The sequence below is a fragment of the Hyaena hyaena genome, unplaced genomic scaffold, assembly GCF_003009895.1.
Source record: "Hyaena hyaena isolate Hyena2069 unplaced genomic scaffold, ASM300989v1 scaffold_2195, whole genome shotgun sequence".
In the NCBI taxonomy this organism is placed as follows: domain Eukaryota; kingdom Metazoa; phylum Chordata; class Mammalia; order Carnivora; family Hyaenidae; genus Hyaena; species Hyaena hyaena.
Window position 1 is genome coordinate 47,131 of NW_024082832.1, and position 23,081 is coordinate 70,211.

General features: G+C 34.0%; 2 protein-coding genes across 2 annotated transcripts; both read right to left on the minus strand.

Annotated features, from left to right (window-relative positions):
- Positions 1–9,648: 9,648 nt before the first annotated feature.
- LOC120227336 (olfactory receptor 4K13-like) lies at positions 9,649–11,132 on the minus strand. The gene is given in 2 exon segments (XM_039225473.1): positions 9,649–10,586; positions 11,114–11,132. Coding segments are annotated over 2 exon segments (957 nt in total).
- A 7,000-nt stretch (positions 11,133–18,132) lies between these two features.
- LOC120227337 (olfactory receptor 4K13-like) lies at positions 18,133–19,074 on the minus strand. Its single transcript, XM_039225474.1, has one exon. The coding sequence runs from the start codon at positions 19,072–19,074 to the stop codon at positions 18,133–18,135; it is 942 nt and encodes a 313-aa protein (XP_039081405.1).
- Positions 19,075–23,081: the final 4,007 nt, after the last annotated feature.

The following is a 23,081-nucleotide window of genomic DNA, read 5'->3' on the forward strand; positions in this document are numbered from 1 at the left end:
ACTAATACTTCTCTGTGCCCTCAGTACTGCCTTTGTAACTAGTGATGTAGTTAGTTATTTTGATATATTTGTCTTCCAAGATTATGAATTTTAAAAAATTATTTATTGTCTCCTTAGCAATTAGCATGCTGCATGACAGAAGAATCTTTCCTCAGTGACAATAAATGTGGTCATTCATTGAGATTCTGCTGTTTGCAGAACTTCACATAAATCATCACGTTTATATTCCTAACTAGGAGTTAAATTTTCTCTCTAGCTCATATTCCAAAATCTCTGACACATCTTTCCAAACCTGAGATTTTGCTTTTCACTACTGACTATAACAAACTCAGATGACCTTTGCTATTTTGTCTGAGCTTTAACAGGCAAATGCGTTGACCTTATGGTTGCAACATTTCTTTTGCTTACCAGTTCAGAGGCAGTTACAGGCCGTGTGTTCAGATGGGAAAATACCTAGATGGCCAGGAATCTTCTGGACTCCTAGTTCTTTAAGAAGAAACAGGTTGCTAAGATTTATAAACTCCAACCTATGGTCTTCTGAATATTGTTTCTGTTAGGCAGTGTTCAATATGTATTAGAAAATTCTTAGAATCTTCAATAGGTGATTCTATTGGGAATTCTGTCTGTTGAGAGAATAATGCTTCACAAAACTGTGTTTTGTGATGGTTTCATCTTTTAAAGTAGTAACAGTTTGAAAGGAGGGATAAAGTGAAACCCCTTAGGGATCTTAGAGAGATTTAAAGTGAGACCCCCAGGGAGATTTTTAGAGCTGGTGGCTACTTTCTTCTCTTGTCTTCAAGTGGCCATGTACATTTTTTTTTTTTAATTTTTGGTAATAAAATGATCAGATTAAGAAAAGTTTGTTGCTTCTTGTGCCAGCAAAATGAATAACTGTTTCCAGCCTTATTATTTATATGACTCATTTTCTTTCTTTATTTTTAATGTTTTATTTATTTCTCGAGAGAGAGAGAGAGAGAGAGCGTGAGAAGGGGAGGGTCAGAGAGAGAGGGAGTGACAGACTCTGAAACAGGCTCCAGGCTCTGAGCTGGCAGTCAGTACAGAGCCCGACGCGGGGCTCGAACCCATGAACCGCGAGATCATGACCCATGAGAGTCGGACGCTTAACCGACTAAGCCACCCAGGCGCCCCTATATGACTCATTTTCAAATAAAACTCTCACAGGAGAGATACCAGATGAATGGAATGTAAGTCATGTACCTGTATCTTGGCAGTGAATGTGGTTGGGAAATACATCTTTTTAAAAAATCCTTTATTAGCAAGGCACTGTTATTTTAATGGTATTAACAAAACATGAATGTCTCCAAAGCTTTTAAGAAGCCATAAAACATAGAAGTCTCTACAAATAATTCATTTACAGTGACCTCAGATGTCAATACAGAAACATGTCACTTCCTTACCCTAGAGAAGATGCGATCAGATTATTTCCATTGAATTTAAATGTGGGTTCAATCGCTCTATGTCTAAGCATCCTTATGTTTGTACCTTGTATCAATTACAGAATCAAACCTCACCAGCAGAGAATAAGTAATTAATTTATATAAAATGTTGTTATAACTTAATCTGTGGAAAGAAAACAAATATTTATTTTATTCCTGGCAAGTTGACAGCAAGTTATTAGGGGATGCAGCCTCTTTTTTTTTTTTTTTTACAATAGTTTATTGTCAAATTAGTTTCCACATGATACCCAGTGCTCATCCCCACGAGTGCCCTCCTCCATGCCCATACCCCCTCCCCCCTAGATCCATCAGTTCTCAGTTTTTGTCAGCATTCAAGAGTCTCTCATGGTTTGCCTCTCTCCCTTTCCCCCACCATTTCCCCCCTTCTTCTCCCCCTTGGTCCTCTGTTAAGTTCCTCCTAATCCTCCTATACGTGCAAACATATGATATTTGTCCTTCTGGATGCACCCTCTTTAAATGAAGTCCAACCTAGCAATGACACAGAAATGAGTAGAAAGTGAATGATCTGAGAAACTAGATTAAAAATTAGGAGAATATCTGGCTGAAGCATTTCATAGCACTGATGTAACATGAACAGTCTAGTCCCGGGCAACTGAGAACTTGTTAGGGTGATGTGATAAGCTGTTTCTTTTCTGTTTTTATTTTCATACTTATTTGAATATTTGAGACACACCTGTGATTAAGATTGGGGAAGGTCTTTATGACCTGATATATCCAAAATACATTAATAAATGAAAAGGCCAAAATAATGTATATAGTAAGCGAACAAAAAGGAAAATAAGGGGAGAAGGAACCATATATCTGCACATTTGTGCAAAATGAAACATTGGAAGCTAGCCACTAAACAATGAGATTTAAAACACCTGGGGCATGAATATTAAAGGAAGATTGAGCAATTGTTGAAGATTAAGTAAAAAAAAAGATGTGACCATGAAATACCACTTGTGATCCTAAATTGGTCCTGGACCAGATACTTTCTTTTCTAAAAGAACATTATTTACATAATAGCAGGAAAAATTTAAAAAGGTCAATATATTAGATATTTAAGCATACTAATGTTGATTTCCAAATTTGAAAATCACATTTATTTTGGAAATACACACTGAGGTAGCTAGAGGTAAAAGAGCATTATGTCTATAACTTACTCTCAAAACTCAGAAATAAAATTATATGTGCATATATAATATATATGTAACATGCATATTAATATATCTGTACAGATAGATAATCATGTATATCTATATTATGGAAATATAATTTAACATATATACCTATATGTATACCTTCTATATACATAGATCTATACATGTAAATTAATATTCGTATATTTGTGTATCTTTATATACATATAAACCAAAATTAAATATTAATATTATAGCAAAAATTTGTCTATCAATTGCTTATAACAGGCAAACTTAAAATGATATTTGCAAGTTGAAGATAACTAGATGTTAAGCCATATACCAAGTGATGCTACCAAAACAATAAGGTAATGATAAAATAAAAGATAAAAAGTGAAAGTTAATAGAAAACTGAAGTCATGTATATTTAAATACATGTGTATACATTTGATTTTAGTTCATTCAAATTACTATTTAGCCAGACATATAAGTTACTAGCTAATGTATTGAGCAGTGCAGATGTACAGCATGCAAATCAACAAGAAAAGCACAGAAAACCCATTTTAAGTGGGCCAAGATCTTAAAAAAGTAATTCATAGAAAAGTTGAATAGCTAATAGGTATGAGAGAGGTTCCAAATTCACTGATAACCTACAAAAGGCAAATTAAAGCAACAAGATACTATTTTGCATGCGAACAAAAATTTATAAAGGCAGATTATGCTGTATTTTGTAGTGGGGACATGAGCAGTGGGATCCTGCTCTGTAGGTGGAACTAGGTAAAGTCATTTTGCAATCTATGGAATGGGAGAAAATATTTGCAAATGACATATCTGATAAAGGATTAATATCTAAAATACGTAAATAAAATTCAATACTCAAAAAAATAATAATTTAAAAATGGGCAGAAGATATGAATAGACATTTTTCCAAAGAAGACATACAGGTGAAAAGATGCTCAACATCACTCACCATCAGAAAAATACATATCAAAACTACAATGAGATACCACCTCACACCTGTCAGAATAGGTAAAATCAACAATACAAGAAGCAATAGGTGCTGGTGAGGATATGGAAGAAGGGGAACCCTCTTACGCTGTCGGTGGGAATGCAAATGTGTATAGCCGCTCTGAAAAACCTGAAAGTGAGCAGGTGTGAATTTAGAGAAGATGGCGGTAGGTGAGGGAGCTTATATTCAACTTTTGTTTATTTTCTTCCAAGTTTTCATTTAAATTGCATACAGTAATATTAGTTTCAGGTATAAGATCTAGTGATTCATCACTTACATACACTACCCAGTGCTCATCACAACATGTGCCCTCCTTAACACCCATCACCCATTTAACCCATCCGTTCCTCCACCCACTGCCCCAGCCAGCAACCCTCAGTGTGTTCCCTATAGTTAAGCCTCTGTTTTATGGTTTGTCTCCCTCTTCCCCCCCCACCCCCATGTTCATCTGGTATTTTTAATAATGAGCTATCCTTAATGTATTTTAAACTGTTAGAGAGGCGCCTGGGTGGCTCAGTCAGTTGGGCATCCGACTTCGGCTCAGGTCATGATCTCACGGTTCGTGGGTTCGAGCCCCGCGTCAGGCTCCGTGCTGACAGCTAGCTCAGAGCCTGGAGCCTGCTTCAGATTCTGTGTCTCCCTCTCTTTCTGCCCCTCCCCTGCTCACGCTGTCTCTCTCTCTCAGAAATAAATAAATTTTTTAAAAAATTTAAAAAATTAAAAAAAATAAAAACAAACTCTTTCAGACAACAGAAAAGGAGAGAAAGTTATGCAATGAACAGTTCTGAAACAAACCAAAAGAACAGTTAGTCGATTAAACCGGAAAGATGGAAAACAAAAGAAAAGCCATATTATTACAACCTGGAGTTTCAACTACATAGTCAAGGAAATATTGACAATATTATGTCAATCCACTAGTGTAACAGATGAAATGAGAAGAGATGCAATCATCTTAAAGTGTGCATAAAATTTTTAATCAATTCTACAGCCATTCATGATTTAATAAAATATTGGAAATTAATAGAAAAGGCATATCTTAATTTTGAAAGGATATATTGCCCATGATAATATTTTAGAAAGAGACACTGTAAATTGTACTGGTGGTTCTTGCCAAATGCAATACAGCAAAATGCAAACAACCCGCAAACCTTTGATTCGGAAAGGATGATGAACACAATTACAACTTGAATTTTAGATAAACTAATTCGTGTACTCAAAGGAATCTGTAGACAAAATAAGAATGAATGGTAAGAGAGTTCAATAAATTTGCTGTATATGCAATCAGCAAACAATCTGTTTTTCTACATCAGTAAAAACCTACTAAAATTTAGCACCCGAGAGATTCCATTGTGATAGTAACAAAATACAATGCCTGAAAACAAATCAATTAAAATATCACTAAATAATATAAAATATTATATAACAGGTTATATAAAAAGGTAACAACATAAAGAGATATGTTAGATTGACAAATTAGAATAATCAAAATCATAGTTATCTATTCTTTCCAAATTAATCTATAAAATCTATCCAATTTCAATTGCTATCCCAGAATCATTTTTGTAGAATTTGACAACTTATCCAAAAATCATCTAGACAAGTTGGTTGACAGGTGGAACTGGTATATACTTAAAGTAGAGCATGAAACACAAATGACAATAGTAACTATATTTAAGACTGTGTAGTATTATCTCTGAGAAACAAAATTACTGATAGATGGACTGATAGAGGCCAGAAACAGACATGAATGAATGGATGTTTTATATGTGCTACTAGGGAAAAGCTATTCAATAAATGGCATTTGGATGATCATTTACATTCATATAAAAATAAGTTTGCTTCCTATAAGATACCAATATAAAATTCAACTTCTGATTGGATTAAATAAATATGAAAAAATAAAAATTTAAAATTATAAAAGAAAGAGGCACCAGGGTAGCTCAGTCAGGTAAGCATCTGACTATTGATTTTGGCTCAGGTCATGACCCTCATGGTTGTGAGATCGAGTCCTCTGTCAGGCTCTGTGCTGGGTGAGGAGCTGTTTAAGATTCTCTCTCCCTCTGCATGCATCTCTACCCCACCTGCACACTCTCTCCTCCTTTCTAAGAAAAAAATAAAAAAGAAAACGACCGAATATTTTGGGCTATCAGCTGTTAAGATATATTACATAAGAGAGAAAATCACAAACTTAAAGGAGGTGATTGATAAATTCAGCTATATTAAACTTTGTGTATGTATAAACATCAAAATGCTAATCCAATCTGTAAGAGTGAAGATATTTTCAGTTCAATCTATGTGTGTATATGTATATTATAAAATATGTATATTTATAAATATATGTATGTAGTTATAAAAATCAGTTTAAAAAGAAAAACCAGAACAAAAGTATGAACTGGAACAACAAAACAAAATGTGCAGTAAATACTTGAATTAATTCCCAAATTCATTATTAACTAATGAAATGCAATAAATATAAATATTTTTAAACTCATTCAACTAGCAGAGAAAAAAACTTATAAAATCCTATATTGACAAAATGTTGGAGAAATTAGGACTCTTCATAGGATGTAAATATCTGCAGTGTTGAAAAAAGTTTAGTGATTACTAATAAAGTTAGAATGTTTATAATTTACAACTCAGCACTTCCAGTTCTAAGTACACATCCTAGAGAAATTATCATAGGTGCACAAAGAAATATATACATGTATGTATGTATGTATGTATGCTCAATTGAGCCATTGTTAAAAGAGTAAATAATTTGAAAGTTCTAAATGTCTCCCAAGATTTAAATACATTTTAGTCTATTTTAAATCAGGATATTCTGTAGACATTAAAGTGAATACACTATATTTAACAAATGATGGTGGGAGAGCTGGATATCTGTATGTAAAAGATGAAGTTGAACCCTTACCGTACAACATATACATAAATTAACTCAAAATGGATTAAATACCTAAATGTAAGACCTGACACAATAAAACCCCTAGAAGAAAACATAGATGAAAATCTTTAAAACACTGGATTTGTCAATTATTTATTGGGTATGTCACCAAAAGTTAAGGCACCAAAAAAAAAACAAACAGACAAATAAGACTACATCAAACTTAAACACTTCTGTGCAGCAAAGGAAATAATCAACAAGGTAAAAGGGAAACCAACAGAATGAGAGAAAATATTTGCAAATCATTTATCTAATAAGGAGCTAATATCCATAATATGTTTTTAAAGTCTTATGACTAAACAACAAAAAAACTAATAACCCAATGAAAAAACAGGCAAAAACATGAATAAACTTTTATTGAAGAAAATACACAAAAAGCCAACAAATATGAAGAAAATGCAATGTCACTAATCGTCAGAGAAAGGTGAATCAAAACCGGAATATTACTTCACCCCTGTTAGGATGACCACCATCAAGACAAAAACAAAAACAGAAAATAACAAGTACAGACAAGAATGTGGAGATTTGGAGAAATTGGACAACTTTGCACTGTTAATGGGAATGTAAAATGGTATAACCACTCTGGAAAAAAAGTGTGAAGTTTCCTCAAAAAATTAAAAAAAGAATTACCATAAGATACAACTATCTGACTTTTGGATATGTATCTGAAAGAACTGAAACAGAATCTTGCAGACATATCTGCACACCGTGGTTCATTACAGCATTATTTACAATAGCCAAGAGGAGACAGAAACCTAAATATCCATTGATGGATGAATGGATAAAGAAATTGTGACATATACATACAACGGAATAGTATTTAGACTTAAAAAGAAGGAAACCCTGTCATATGCTACAATATGGTTGGAGTTTGAGGAAATTAGGCTATGTGAAACAAGCCAGTCACAAAAAGACAAATACTGAATGATCCAATTACATGAGGTATCTAACACAGCTAAACCCTTAAATAGAAGGTAAGATGGTGATTTCTGGGAGCTAAGTAGAGGCAAAAAGGGGAATTCTAGAACAATGAATATAGGCTTTCATTTTGCAAGATGAAAAAGCTATAGAAATCTGTTACACAAGGTGCACAAAGTTAACACTACTGTATACTAAAACATGAAGATGTTACATGTCTTTTTCACCATAATAAAGAATGAACCAGAGCAACACAAAACAGATAAATCTTTAAGACACTAAACAGAGCAAAAAATTACTTTTACAATAATAGCTTGTACAGATTCATGTATATCAGGGTAAAAACATGGAAAATATATTTTGTGCATAATATATGAAAAATGATTTTAAAAACATACAAAGGAATGATACCTCTGGAGTTGATGATTGTGATGATCTTTGCTACAGTAAAATAACTGGGTGTAGATGGTTGCTTAGGGGTCTTTATTATCTCTACTAATCCACATTAGTGTCTACACCTTATGATTAAAATAGCTCAAAAGGAGATACAAATATACCTAATGATTTTTAGGGACCTGATTCCTATCCTACTTAATGTGTTTTTTTAAATATAAATTTAGTCTAAAATATGTCATGCACATATGGCTAATAATAATCTTTAAAGCACCATTTGGTCTACAGGTATTATATTACACAAGTATTCTTAAGAGGCATATACTTTATTTGCTTAAGAGACAACGAAGAAACTATTGCATAGAAGATTATAAAAGAAACCCTAAGGGGCGCCTGGGTGGCTCAGTTGGTTGAACGTCTGACTTCAGCTGAGGTCATGATCTCACAGTTCGTGTGTTTGAGCCTGGAGCCTCTTTTGAATTCTGTATCTCTCTGTCTCTTTCTCTGACCCTCTCCTGCTCACACTGTCTGTCTCTCTCCCTCTCTCAGAAATAATAAAACATTTTTAAAAATTTAAAAAACCCGAAGTGGGAAAAAGCAGAACATTTTAATTTGATATCATGGAGGTCATAGAATGTCATTTTGTTTTAATGTCCATGGACTATAAATTAATCTTTTTTTTCTTTTTACAAATAGTTTATTGTCAAATTGGTTTCCATATAACACCCAGTGCTCATCCCCACAAGTGCCTTCCTCCATGCGCATCTCCCCACTTCCCCCACATCCATCAGTCCTCAGTTTGTTTCTCAGCATTCAAGAGTCTCTCATGGTTTGCCTCTCTCCCTTTCCCCCACCATTTTCCCCCTTCTTCTCCCCCATGGTCCTCAGTTAAGTTCCTCCTAATCCTCCTATATGTGCAAACATATGATATTTGTCCTTCTCTGCCTGACTTATTTCGCTAAGCATAACACCCTCAAGGTCCATCCATGTTGCTACACGTGGCCACATTTTATTGTTTCTCATTGCCATATAGTATTCCATGGTATAGATAAACCTTTATAATTTAGTATACTTTATACAATTAAATAAGGTTGAATAGTTTTTGTTTTGTTGTGGAGTGAATACCTGGGATATCTAGGGGCTTCTTTCTTTTTCATTGTCCATGAGGATTAATTCAGTAGTAATGTTCTTACCTGGCTCTGGGAAAGTTATGTGAGAACAAATATGAATACAAATAAGAATGAAGGAATAAGGTAAAATGAGCTGTGTGTTGCCTATACATCAGATGGAATTTCTATATTCTTAAGGAAGAAGGAAATATGTGCCTCTTGTCATAGATGACAGTTATTGTTTGAACATACCCACTCATAGAAACTAGCCTGTTTGCCTTGTTAAAAAGAATAATTCTTACACACACATTAAAATCCATAAAAATGTGAGCTTATATGTGTGCACTTGTGAGTTGAAGAGTTCATACAATTTTATGCATATTTACACAACTAAAGAATTTAGCTGAAAGATCCCTATTTCTGAATTAAAAATAGACAAATATATATTTGATTTCTCTTTAATGAGATTTAGTTTTGAACATTTCTGGGTTTCCAACTACAGTGGGCTATTTTTTGTATATTTAATTCTTTATTACATTAAAAAATTATTAACCCCAACTGGATTAAATTTCAGCAAAAATAATCCCCCCAAAACCCAAATATGTCATAGATATGTAATGATGGAACATGTGATAATTTCAGTATACATGATGAATATTTTTAAAAATCTGCAAACAAATTAATACAACTTCATTCTGAGGATGTGTTTGGTCTTCAGTCTACTAATGGCTGCTTTCATCTCTTGATTCCTCAGAGTATAAATAATGGGGTTCAGTAAAGGTGTAATAATTGAATAAAACACAGAAAGAAATTTATCCACTGAAAAGCTACTGAATGGCCAAGCATAAATGAAGATAATTGGCCCAAAGAACAGAGTGACCACAGTAATGTGAGCAGACAGTGTGGACAGAGCCTTGGAGAGGCCACCAGAGGATCGACGTCGGACAGTTACCAGAATGACAGTGTAGGAAATGAGCAAGAGTACGAAGCAGATGAAAGACAACAGTCCACTGTCAGCAGTTACCAGCAACTCCAGAACATAGGTGTCAGTGCAGGCAAGTTTTAAAACTAAGGGAAGGTCACAAAATATATCGTCTACTATATTGGGACCACAGAAGGGTAAGGTGATAGTAAAAACCATTTGGCTCATCGTGTGCACAAAACCAACAGTCCAGGACAGCAGCACAGAGCCCATGAGGACCCGGCGGTTCATGATGGATGTGTAGTGAAGAGGTTTGCATATTGCAATGTACCGATCAACAGCCATGACTATGAGAAGAGTCATCTCACTGCCCCCTAAAAAGTGGAGGAAGAACATCTGAGCCATACAGCCCCACAAGGAAATAGTTTTAGTCTCCCTGAGAAAATCTGTGACCATCTTAGGGGTTGTGATTGTGGAAATACACATATCCAGAAAGGAGAGATTTCCAAGGAGGAAGTACATTGGTGTGGAGTACAGATGTGAGTCAAAGGTTACGGCGACCACGATGAGAAGGTTTCCTGCCACGATAGCTGCATAGGCCAACAAAAATATGAAGAAAAAGAACATTTCAAGTTCCCAAGTGTTGGTGAGTCCTAACAAAACAAACTCCGTTACCACTGAACTATTCATCTAGTCTATGTAGGAGTTTTCAAAAAGTCATTAAAATGAGAAAATCTGGATAAAGTGACCATTTAACCTGTGATAGTTTTGAAGGTATGGCCATAGAGAAAGTAGTACTTGATTCATATAGAAAGAGAAGATGGACGTTTCTGAAAAATACATTTTAATTGATTAATTCAAGCACCATTCACATTTCTGCATTTTTAAACCAGATAGTCACAAAAGAGAAGTTTATTGTAAAATTTTGTAAACATATTTTGCAGATATAGATTGTGTCTCCACACTGATTTGTTGTTTCTATCATGAGTTTATAAACCATGAGTTCAATGGGTCAATGACTAAAGGAACCAAGTGGCCATTAGTCAAATGAGTTAGTTCAAGTGGATAGTATTATGGTCATGTAACTTTGTGGTACCTATTATTTGAAATATCCAATAATGTGCGTTGAGTTTAATTATATTGCACTAAGCAAATAACTTTAGGAACTTAGCAGATTCTTCCTGAAGCTTTAAACTGGCTATAGCCTGCCATATGTTCTTACCGTCCCCCGCAAAAATCATAATAAAACAAGTTCCCTCATTTCTGAGCAGGAAGATAAATATTTCTCAGTGTACTGGTTCCTTCCTTTCCTTCCTTCTTTCTTTCCTTTGCACCTTCCTTCTTTCCCTCCATCCTTCCTCTCTTTCCTTTCTCCACCCCCACACCATGTTTGTTTCTTTCCTTCCTTCTTTTCTCTCTTATTCTCTTCTTCCTCCTTCTCCTCCATGTTCTTTTTAAGTGCTCTTTATCTAATACTTTTGTTTCTGGACAAAACTTCTAACTCAGTCTTTTTAGACTTTTCCCTACTTGTATGAATCTATTGTTGTTGGGTTCCTGGCTGGAATTTGCCTTCTTGTCCCTTTGCATTTAGTATGTAGATAGACTCTAAACAACTAGCAATGTTTTTATAAGTACCATTAGTCTTTGTAGCCAGTTCTTTCCTCTGATATTTCATACTTGTGTGCAGACTGATTCTCGGCTCTTACTGTTTCATACATCTTTGACACTTGTACTCTGTGTTTTCCCATCCTGGACTGACTGATGTCTCACTTTTATATACTTTTTCATTTTTATTTATGTATTTTGGCTCCAGCTTTTATTCTATGTTTTTTTTCTTTTTGAAAAATTATTAGTGATACACATGAAACACACAGATACAGAATCATATATACACATGTAAACACAAATACATATGCTCACACCACATTCTAGTTCTAGAGCATCAGAACAGGTTGTGGAAAATCTACTCTGAATATACATTTTTTTACTTAGTATTTCATGAAATATGCAGGTGTTATTGTTCATCCCAACTTTAAAAATAAGGAAGAAAAGAAAACCTGAACCAAGAGTCAAGATTTACATTCTAGTCTTGGCATCAACAGTTACTAGGGAAATATACTCTTTAACTCTTTTGAACATTGATTTATGTTGTTATAAGAATAAAGTAATGCCTATTCTGCAAGTCCTAGGTTATGAGATTCCAAAGGATAATATATATGGAATATATTTGTATATTTTATTGTATGTACACAGATGGTAGGTATGTACATTCACAGAATTCTGTCTTTAGCGTTATCCCATTTTCTGGTGATTACAGAGATTCTGAAACCAGTTAAGAACCACAGAAGAATTCTATAGAAGACTTGGTAAAGAAGACTCAGTTAAATGAATGTATTTTTCTGTTTTAAATTTAAATGATATAATTACCTAATTGTTTTCATTATAAAGAGTTATTATCACCATTGTTATTCAATTTCACATAGTAATTGAGTTACATAATAGTTATGCATAGTTTTAAAATGATGTAGTCCTCAGTTTCAAAATTCTAAAGAAAAAATATTGAGAATCCTAAAAGTAATTTTTATAGTTTAATATGTAAATTGGAAAATTAAAAGCAAAAAACAATATTTATTAACTTAGGATTTTTTGAAATGTTATGAACTTGTTTATAAAATATATCAAGCTAAGTGTACATGTAGATAGCTTCAAATGTTATGATAGATGAAATCATTCAACGTGATGATTTGTATATACGATCAAAGATAAAATATCTTTTTATAAATTTTTTAACGTTTATTCATTGTTGAGAGACAGAGACAGAGCATGAGTCGGGGAAGAGCAGAGTGAGAGAGGGAGACACAGAATCAGAAGCAGACTCCAGGCTCTGAGCTGTCAGCACAGGGCTTGATGTGAGGCTTAAGCTCACGAACTGCGAAATTATGACCAGAGCTGAAGTCACATGCCCAACCGACTGAGCCACCCAGGTGCCCCAAAATATCTTTAAAATATATATTTTTCTACTCAGACATGGGCAAAAGTAAGATAGAGTATGAGAAACAAAAGAATTCTTCCTAACTTAAGCCACAGTTAAACCTTAAATGGAAAGTTTATGCTTTTGCATGGTGTGTATTATACAAACATGGTGAACTGAAAAGGAATGAAAAATAATTGGATAAAAGTGGATAGGGCCTGGTTTGGTTTCTCTCTAGAAGGAACTTTGTCTTCTGAGAATGGAATAGATGACCTGTGACTGGAGAGCCTGGCTCTGTATTTTTTATGTGACTAAAGGATGAAAACTTACTGCACTTTTTTACACTGAGGTTGCTTGCCTGGGGAAGAAAAGCTGTGGGATATCCAATACTGCGTGTCTAAGTTAAGTAACAAATCTTTTTCCATAAATTTCCACAAATGTACTTAAATAGTTCTTTTAATGAGAATAAAGTCTATGCAGTTTTTATTGATCTTAAGAGTTTTTTATGAACCTTTGTTATGAGAGGATAAAGCCATATACACATTGGATAAACCACAGATAATATTCACTCACCACAAAAAAGTGTTTGGAATGTAAAAGTCAGATTTGCTGACAAAACGACCACTTTAAATATTTTTCTAATTAAAAAATAAATTTGTACATATGATTGACAAGAATTCAGCATTATAGATGCACAAAGGGCTTTAAGCTCATTTATTGATCAAGTTAAAATATTAAAATAATTGTTTTAAATGTAGATAGGAAAAAGGCCAGTGGGTACAGAAGAATAGGAAATAGATCTTGGGTTGCAAAATTATAAAAAACAAATACATTAGCAGTACAACTAGACAATTGTATTGAATGAAAGGTCATATGACTTCAGTGAACAAAATAAGTGTACTTGGGCGAAACGTTTTTTAAAAATTGATTTAGAAAATTGAGCCTGCATGGCTCAGTCGATTGAGTGTCCAACTCGTGGTTTCAGCTCAGATCATGATCTCACAGTTCAGGGGATAGAGCCCTCATTCGGTATTGACAGAATGGAGCCTCCTTGGGATTCTCCCTCTCCCTCTCTTTCTGCCCTTCCCCTGCTCACATGCACCTGCTTGGTCTCTCTCTTGCATGCGCTCTCTCTCGCATGTGCGCTCTCTCAAATAAACTTAAACTAAAATAAAAAATAAATAATCGATTTAAATTAATCATTTATCTCAGTGTTTATCTCAGAAAATCCCGTGTTTTCTGCATTGAAATAAGTACTCAGTGTAGGAAAGTAAAACAGATAAGTAAATTAATGTAAAATCACCATTTCTCATTTTCTTGATATGAGATTTTATTATTTTACATCTAAGACTTGTCACAGATGCTAAACTTAGCCAAGAAAGAACTTAGTTGTTCCATTATTTTATAATATCCTAAATTATTTTGTATTTTTACCCTATAAGGATTAAACTAATTCAAATTTATATTCCTACATAAAAACTCAAGCTATAAAACTGATCCCTCAGATCAGGAATGTGGCTCTTAGTCTTACTGAAACTAGATACAGTGTTTAGTTGCTATTTGACCAAAGTTATCTTTTACTATTGCCTTCATGATCAGAATAATATGGTTTTCATTTAGTTCTAAGTTTCTTATAAAATGTCTCCTCCTTTATTAAAATATACAATTACAATTTTTGTTAGCACTTCTGTTTAAACCTACCAGTTTTATCTGAGGAGTGGCCACTTCAAAGACATGCAAATACAGTGAGATCTTGAATATATATCTTTTTTAACCTCCACGAATTGACAATTAGTTGTAGGCACAAAAAGAAAAAAAAGAAAAAGAAAAAGATGACAAGAAATAAATAAGATGCAGGCTGGTGATCAATTCCCAAAGGGAATCATTAAAATAAATGTGCTAGTGTTATCAGGGTTCAGAGCAAGGACTTACTCTCTCATTATTTTAAGTGGATTGTGAATTTGTGAAGTGTATCAGCCATGTGGACTTTCTCTAGTAGGTGCTTTCCAGAAAGAGCACGAACTCCAGTGTTTTGTTTAGGGGAGGATGAAAACATTAACAGAAAATGGATCTATCATAGATGATAAATTGAGTATATTATAATTCTATTAATTTGATTTTATCAATCTCAGTATTTATAATTTAGTAATAGAAAGCATTTATTCAAGTAAAATTAATATAATATTGAATATGATAATATTAAAATTGTCTACACTGAGCAAGGCATAGCAGACATTGCTAACAAATTTCTCACTCTTTTTGCTTGAGTACAGGATTTTTTAAAAATAATTCTTCCCATGAAGCCACTAGCAGTTAGAATTGCCATGAAAAAGAAGTCTTTTAAAAATATTTCTGCTGAGGAGATAGATGTCACAGTTTAGTGTGGCATTTGAGATGTTTGAAAGAAAGAAAAGATTCTTACATATAGAAATTAAAAATATAATATTAGAACAATTTTGGATGCCCTGACTTGATAAGCATGGTACACATAGAATTTTTCAGAATAAAGTTGAATTGTTAGAACATGGTCTAGGAGCAAAGTCAAGCAGGGCAGATATACTTAAAAGAGAAGAAGGGAGTAAGAGGGAAAGTATGTAAGTTTGATATTCAGGGTATATTTTACAGCTTTTACACAGCAGAGGAAACCATCAGCAACAGAAAAAAGTAACCTACTGAGTGGGGAAAACTATTTGTAAGTGATATATCCAATAAGGGGTTAATATCTAAAATATATAAAGAATTCATACAAATCAACACCAGAAAAAAAACAATCTAGCTAAAAATGGACAGAGGACCTGCATAGGTACTTTTCCCAAGAAGACATACAGATGGTCAACAGACTAATGCAAAGATGCCCAACATGACTAAGCATCAGGGAAATGCAAACCAAAACCAAGTGACATATCACCCACCTTGCACTTGTCAGAATGGCTAAAATCAAAAGGATAAGACATAACAACAAGATGTGGAGAAAAAGGAACCTTGTTCTCTGCTGGTGGGAATGTAATTGGTATAGTCAGTGTGGAAAACAGTATGGAGATTCCTCAAAAAATTAAAAATAGAGTTACTGTATGACCCAGTAAATCCATTGCTGGGTATTTAAACAAAACGAAAACACTACTTCAAAAAGATTTATGCACCCCCCCACATTTACTGCAGCATTATTTATAATATCCAAAGTATGGCAGTAACCAAAGAGTCCACCACTACATGTATGGATAAGGAAGTTATGGTGTATATAACAATGGAATATTACTCAGTTATAAAAAAGAAGTCTTACCATTTGCAACAACATGGATGGACCTAGAGGGTGTTATGTTAAGTGAAATAAGTCAGAGAAAGACAAATAACATAAGATTTCACTCATATCTTGAATTTAGAAAAAACAAATGAATTTTAAAAAACCAGCAAAAAGCAAAGTTAGACCTAAATACAGAGAACAAACTGATGTTTGCCAGAGGTAAGAGAAGTGAGGCAGGTAGGGGGATGGGCAAAATAGGTGAAGGTGATGGGAGATATAAGCTTCCATTATGGAAAGTACAAGTCACAGGACTAAAAGACACAGTATAAAAAATAGAGTCAATAATATTATAATAGTGATGTATGGTGACACATGGAGCTATAATTCTGGTGAATGAATATAGTAGATAATGTAAAAATTTGTCAAATCACTATGTTGTACACCTGAAACTAATATGTGTATGAACTATACTCAAAAATTTCACATAAAAATATTTAAAATTTTTTTTAAGACTGAGACATTAAAAAATTGTTTAAAAGACATCAAAGGAGATGGTCCCCAAGATGATTGAATAAATTTAGGTTTTCTTTTTGCCTTTGGAAGTCATTACAGTTTCTACAAACTCACTGTTAGTATTATTTAATAAATTCAAGCTTCCTATCTGAAACAGCCCACTAATCTCCCCTCTGCTTCGCTTTTGATGCATTGTATGTCCTACTGAAGAGGACAGAGGTATACTAAACTATAATGTATTCTGGATCCCGTCCCTCCTTTTCTCAAAACACTTCAATGGCCTTACATTGACAATAAAAAGGAATCCACCATGCCCAAAATCTCTGGTCTCTTCCTTTCTGTAAAATCTCAGCATAGATCTTCTACCTTGTATTCATCAGTCTCCTTCACAAGGTCTACCTTTAATACTTAAAAACTCTTTCTCACTTCACCATGTCTATTTACACTGGCCCTTTTGCCTGGAATGCTTCTTTCCTTGCTCAAATGTCTAATTCTAGAACTTTCTTAACATGTTGCTATAGATGTCTACACTTAAAGTGATCTTCTGAGACCACCACTCCTTACATAAATCCCCCCTTTGGATATTTTCTCCAGAACAGGGTTAAGGTCTGCATCTGTACACAGGTATCTGTATTGCTTTGGACAGTGCTTGGTACCTAGTAAATACTTTTTTTAGAAGTTTCATGAATAACTGATTTCAGTTGAAAAAACATTGAGTGTTATCTGGTAGAGCAAGCTACACTAAGCAGTTCCTGGTTTTAGTCTTTAGCATTTTAGTTGATACTGATTCTTCAAAAACCATTTAGGTATTAAAGATACATTGAAATGTTTATTTTTTGGTATATTTTTACATTCTAATAAAGGGGTTTGTGTATTGAGGGTATACAGTGAGAAACTATTCTTATCCCCATTCAAAAGACAATGCCTCTATGCAGACTCCATATGGTTAACAAATATTAAAAGACATTTTAACACCTATGTAGTTACTAAATATAACTTTAAATTAGTCCAAACCCTACATCAGGACTTTAGATGAGTTCAAGTCCATGAGGAGACTGCCTGGGATTCTGTGTCTTTCTCCTCCTCCCCCACTCATGCTGTCTTTCTCAAAATAAACTAAGATAGTAAAAAATACAACTTTAGAAATGCAGATAGATACTAAGCATCATATAATGTGCTGTCTTTCAGAAGTTACCTATTTTTACATACTGAGCCACTAAAATTTATAAAGTTTTTGAAAAAAGACATGATTGGATATTTTAACATTAGGCTTGTTTACATGAATGCTAAGATAAGGAAATAAAAGGAAATAAGAATGCACACTTCTTTATGTATTGAGTCTATGCTATGAACATTTTATTTCAGACATTTAATAAAACTGATCTTAATTCCATGAATATGGAGGGAATAAAATTGATAGTCTTTAAAATTTTCATTTTAGTTATTCTGATAAATATTTAAGTCTCAAAACCCCAAATAGCAGAGAACACAAAACAATCAACTGGTAAAGACTTACTTAGGAAGTGAGGCAAGAACCAATATGGTAGCTTGTGAGTCTCTTAATGGCCGCTTTCATTTCCTGATTCCTCAGGGTATAAATAATTGGATTAAGGAGAGGAGTGATTATAGAGTAAAATACAGAAAGAAACTTATCTGCAGAGTAACTCTTGAATGGGAAAGCATAGATGAAGATAGCGGGGCCAAAGAAGAGAGTGACCACAGTGATGTGAGCAGACAGCGTGGACACTGCCTTGGAGGATGCACTGGAGGAGTGCTGCCCGATGGTGACCAGCATGACCGTGTAGGATATGAGCAGGAGAATGAAGCAGATCAGGGACAGGAGTCCACTGTTTGCAATCACCAAGAGCTCTAGGACATAGGTGTCAGTGCAGGCAAGCTTGATGACCAGGGGAAGGTCACAGAAAATGCTATCCACAACACTGGGACCACAGAAAGGTAAACCTACAGTGAAAACCATCTGGCTTGTGGTATGTGTGAACCCAATCGCCCACGAGAGCAGTAGAAACACAATGAGCACCCTGCGATTCATGATGGTCTGATAGTGCAAGGGTTTGCAGATGGCAACATACCTGTCTATGGCCATAGCTATCAGAAGAGACATCTCTCCACCCCCAAAGAAGTGCAAAAAAAACATCTGGACCATGCAGCCCCAAAAGGAGATGGTATTATATTTTCTAAGGAAGTCTGAAATCACATTGGGAATAAAAGCAGAAGAAAGACATAAATCAAAAAATGATAAATTTGCCAGAAAGAAATACATGGGGGAGTGAAGATGGTTATCAAGAATCACAGAGATCACAATGAGGAGGTTTCCTACTATGATGGCTACATAGACAAGAAAGAAAATTACAAAAAAGAATATCTGAATTTCTTGAGAATTGGAAAGTCCCAGCAAGATTAACTCAGAAATGCTTGATCTGTTGTTCAGGAGATCCATTCATCCTTTTGATGAAATTGTCAGAGGTTGCCTAGAAGAGAGAAGAACACACAGGATGTCATGGAGACTGAGAAATCTGTAAATCTTATCTTTACTTACATCTTGTCTATTATGCAAACAACAATATGACAATATGACTGTTTTGTAGGTATTTAGCAGGAGATATTTCACAGGACCACATGTTGAAAAGTGGAAGGCATGGAGCCTACTAAATGAAATGTCTGTGTTGGTGAGTAGGGGCAAGGTCAGATAGATATTTGAGAAAACCCCCATTTTCCACTGCAGAGCAGACTTTGTGAACTCATAAGTTACTAGAATAATACAGAAGAGTTTGCAAGGCATCAGCAAAAGAAATTTTTATCTCTTGCAGGAAGTGCATTTACTGACACATTGTTATGACATTCTCAATATGCAGTAAAAAGATTGCCATGGTAAATATTGCTGAAATCACATAAAGCACATTATGGTGCTTGAAAAGAACTGATTACAGACCATGAGCATGTTGTTGATAGAAGGTTGACTATGGAGACAGTAATATCATTAACTGAGATCCAACTATTTTTATTTGATATTCTTTTTTAAGTCATATGTTGTCACATATATGAATGTGTAGAAACACCTAAATCACTATTAGTAAGACTAGTGAAGCACTTGTGGGGATGAGCACTGTGTTATATGGAAACCAACTTGACAATAAACTATTTGTAAAAAATAAATAAATAAAATAAATAAACACAGAAAATTAAAAAAAAGAAAACATAAAAGAAAACACACACACACACACACACACACACACACACACACACAAGACTAGTGAAATTTACCATTGTAGTCTTGTTCCACTTCCCTCTGTTAGTGAGGGGCAAAAAGAGTAAGGTGAATGAGTTACCTTTGTAAACATGAATTAAGAAGACTTAAAAGGTGATTTATTCTTTGAAGTTACTTAGGTAACTGTCTTGGGTTACTTAGCCTCCTTGGACCTATCCTTCTTCACAATTATTTCCCTTTAAGTTCTTTCAGTCTTTAACTTTGTCAAAGATGGAAAATAGTCAGAGATACTGTGTTGCTGACTGAGGTGGATTCAGACAAACTAGATGAACTTTTAAAAAAGACACACAAGTAAAGGGATAGGTCAGTGCTCATTCTATATAAATTCACCTGGTTACGACCTTCCTTGTTTGGCTGATTTTAACTCTCTTCTTCAAGTCTTATGTCAGGCATTTGTTCATCTCCAGTCTTTCCCTTGCTTCTGTGAGAGCCTAGATCAAAGGCTAATGCAGGTTGTCAGAAAAGAAAATAGAATACACATGATTTGGAGGGTGCACGCAATCTTTCAGCAACCTAGTTCAAATTTTTAAAATTATAGCATGTCTAGATAACCATAATAAACACTTAATCATATTCTCTTTTCTATGCATGCATGGTTACTATAACTAAGAAGACACACACATTATAAATGGGCCATAATCTTCCAGTATATATGACACTATCATTCAAAGTAGCATAAAAACTTCCTTCTTTCACAAGGTAATAACATGGAAAATGCACACCTTTGTTAGTGTTCATTCACAGGTGTGAATCTGTATTTCTTCTTTGTACCTTGTACTCTTAACGGTAGGACAATGATCCCATCTAAACTGTAGCCCCTGGACCTTCTGTATTTCCTTAAGGCATCCAATAGGTATACTTGCAGGTGCTCATGTGTCTGGCAAAGACAGAGTCCTAGACGAGACGCTATCTCTAATTTTTTTCTGGCTTAATGAATGAGTGTTTTAATTAGTTAGCCATTTTCAGACTGTTACCATAGGAAAGTTGAATTTTCTGATATGCTTTTCTAAAAGTTCCTAATAGTATAATGATAGCATCGATATATTATGAGTCATGACATTCTATGATTTTCAAAGCCCTGAATAGGCATTTTTATCTACGCATTTCTATCACTTATCTCTCTTGTAAAGTAATTGCATTTCTAAAAATATCAAAGGAACTTTCTCTGTATCTTTGCTATAATTCAAAAAATAAAATCATTTAACCTGATAAATATAGCTGAACAATTTGAACATACCTAAATTTCTTTTCTCTAAATATTATTTTTTGGCCCAGACTGCTATTATAATCTAATTTCCAATAATCATTGGTATAGTGTTTTCTGATTTTTTTTCCATCTGTAACAAGATCATGTTTGTCCCACATTAATTTTTGAAGCCCATTGAGCCCTCCCGTCAGTTTCATTTTGGCATATATTTTTAACACTTATGGATACATTTTATGTTTTTAATGAAAATGATGTGTTCGATGTGGTACGTAAAGAGTACCATGTCAGGATTATGTAACCTACCCGTTCGCACTTGGACTTCAGCGGTAATGTCAGTCTGAAATGGATGCTTAATCTTCATCGTCCAGTGACTTTGTTTTCTGCTCTGGACTTGAAAAGACAGCAGTATATAAGTGTGTCCCTTGGTAGGAGGCACAAAGGAGAGAACTCATTTGATTGTTTTAGATTCCTCAGAGACTGGTAGTAAAAAAGAAATTGGGATGTTAAGAAAAGACTTTGACATTACAGAAAAGAGATACCATTTTTCATCTATAAAGTGGACAATACTTTAAAGGCAACAATCGATACCCAGGTGGCAGTGGAGAGATAGGACTAGAGTGGAAATATGAGAATTTTGTATGATGTTCATTCTTTTGTAGTGGTTTGTTTCTACAAAAATCATTGATAAATGTGGTACTTAGAAAAAATATAAATATTCTAGACTATTTAATTCTAAATTTTATTCAGGCTGAAGTTTTCACATTTAATCTCAAATCTTTCTGGATTTTTGAGAATAAATGTGAAATAATTTTTCATCATTTCAATTAAATAATAAATCATTCTACTAAGAACTCATTATGCTTTCTTTATTACCTTTCAGATTTGCTGATAAATCAGGCTCTTCTTTGGGAGTACTAATTTACTGTTTTATTTTTCTAGATAATTTCTGAGTGTTACCACTTAGTTTACTCCGTAGTTTACAGTATATTTAGTGTATGGAATGACAAGTCTGTTGTCATTTATTCACTCAGAATGTTCTTGGTTATTTTTATGTATTTTTATTCTAAATCAAATAGATTTATTTTCTAAACTTAAAACCAGTTCCATTTGTATTTTAATATCATAGTATTAAACTTATAAGAAAGGAGGGTAGAAAAAATGAATAGAATTAAAGAATTGAATCTTTTACCCAGAAGGATTTTATGTTGCTTTAAATGTCTGCCTACTTTTATGATATAACAATATATTCTAATCTTCTAATCTTGTTAACATATTTTTTGTTAAATGTAATTTTGCATATTTCCTACTTTCATGTTACTGTGATCTTTTTCTTTAATATAATTAGTTTTATTGTTATTGTTTCTACTTAATATACATTTATATGGTACATGGTATTACTGTGGAAATCTCTCTGGTCATTTTTTCCCCAGTTCATTGTCTTTTTGTTTGAAGTTACTGGTAAAATGATCTACAAACATTAATAACACTTTTTTTCTTCTGATATAGTTCTTGTGCCTTATTCCATTAACTAAATATTATATTAAAATAAAGGACTGTAAATTTTTACAGTTCAATGCTGTCAGCTTAGCATTGTACATATATAAACAGGAGTTTAATTAATTACTCCAGTGACATAAAGTGAACCTGTCAGTGACATGAAGGCTGAGATGCTAACAGGAAATGTTCAGAGAAATCAAAGATGAATAGCAGCTGGAATCTATCACCAAATCTAAGCTGGAGGGGCAACACAAGACAGTCTTAACACAGTCCCACGCTAATGACATGTATTCATTTTCTTCTTCTCCCTCAAAAAATGTCCAAAAGACTGGAGGCTTTATGCAACCCAAAGTACTTATCTCATAATGGTTTAGATCCAAAATCCAACTTTTTTCTCCGTTGGATACAATGAAGTTGTTGGCAAGACAATATTCCTTCCTGGAGGCTTTGAGGGAGGAAACTACTCCCAGACTCA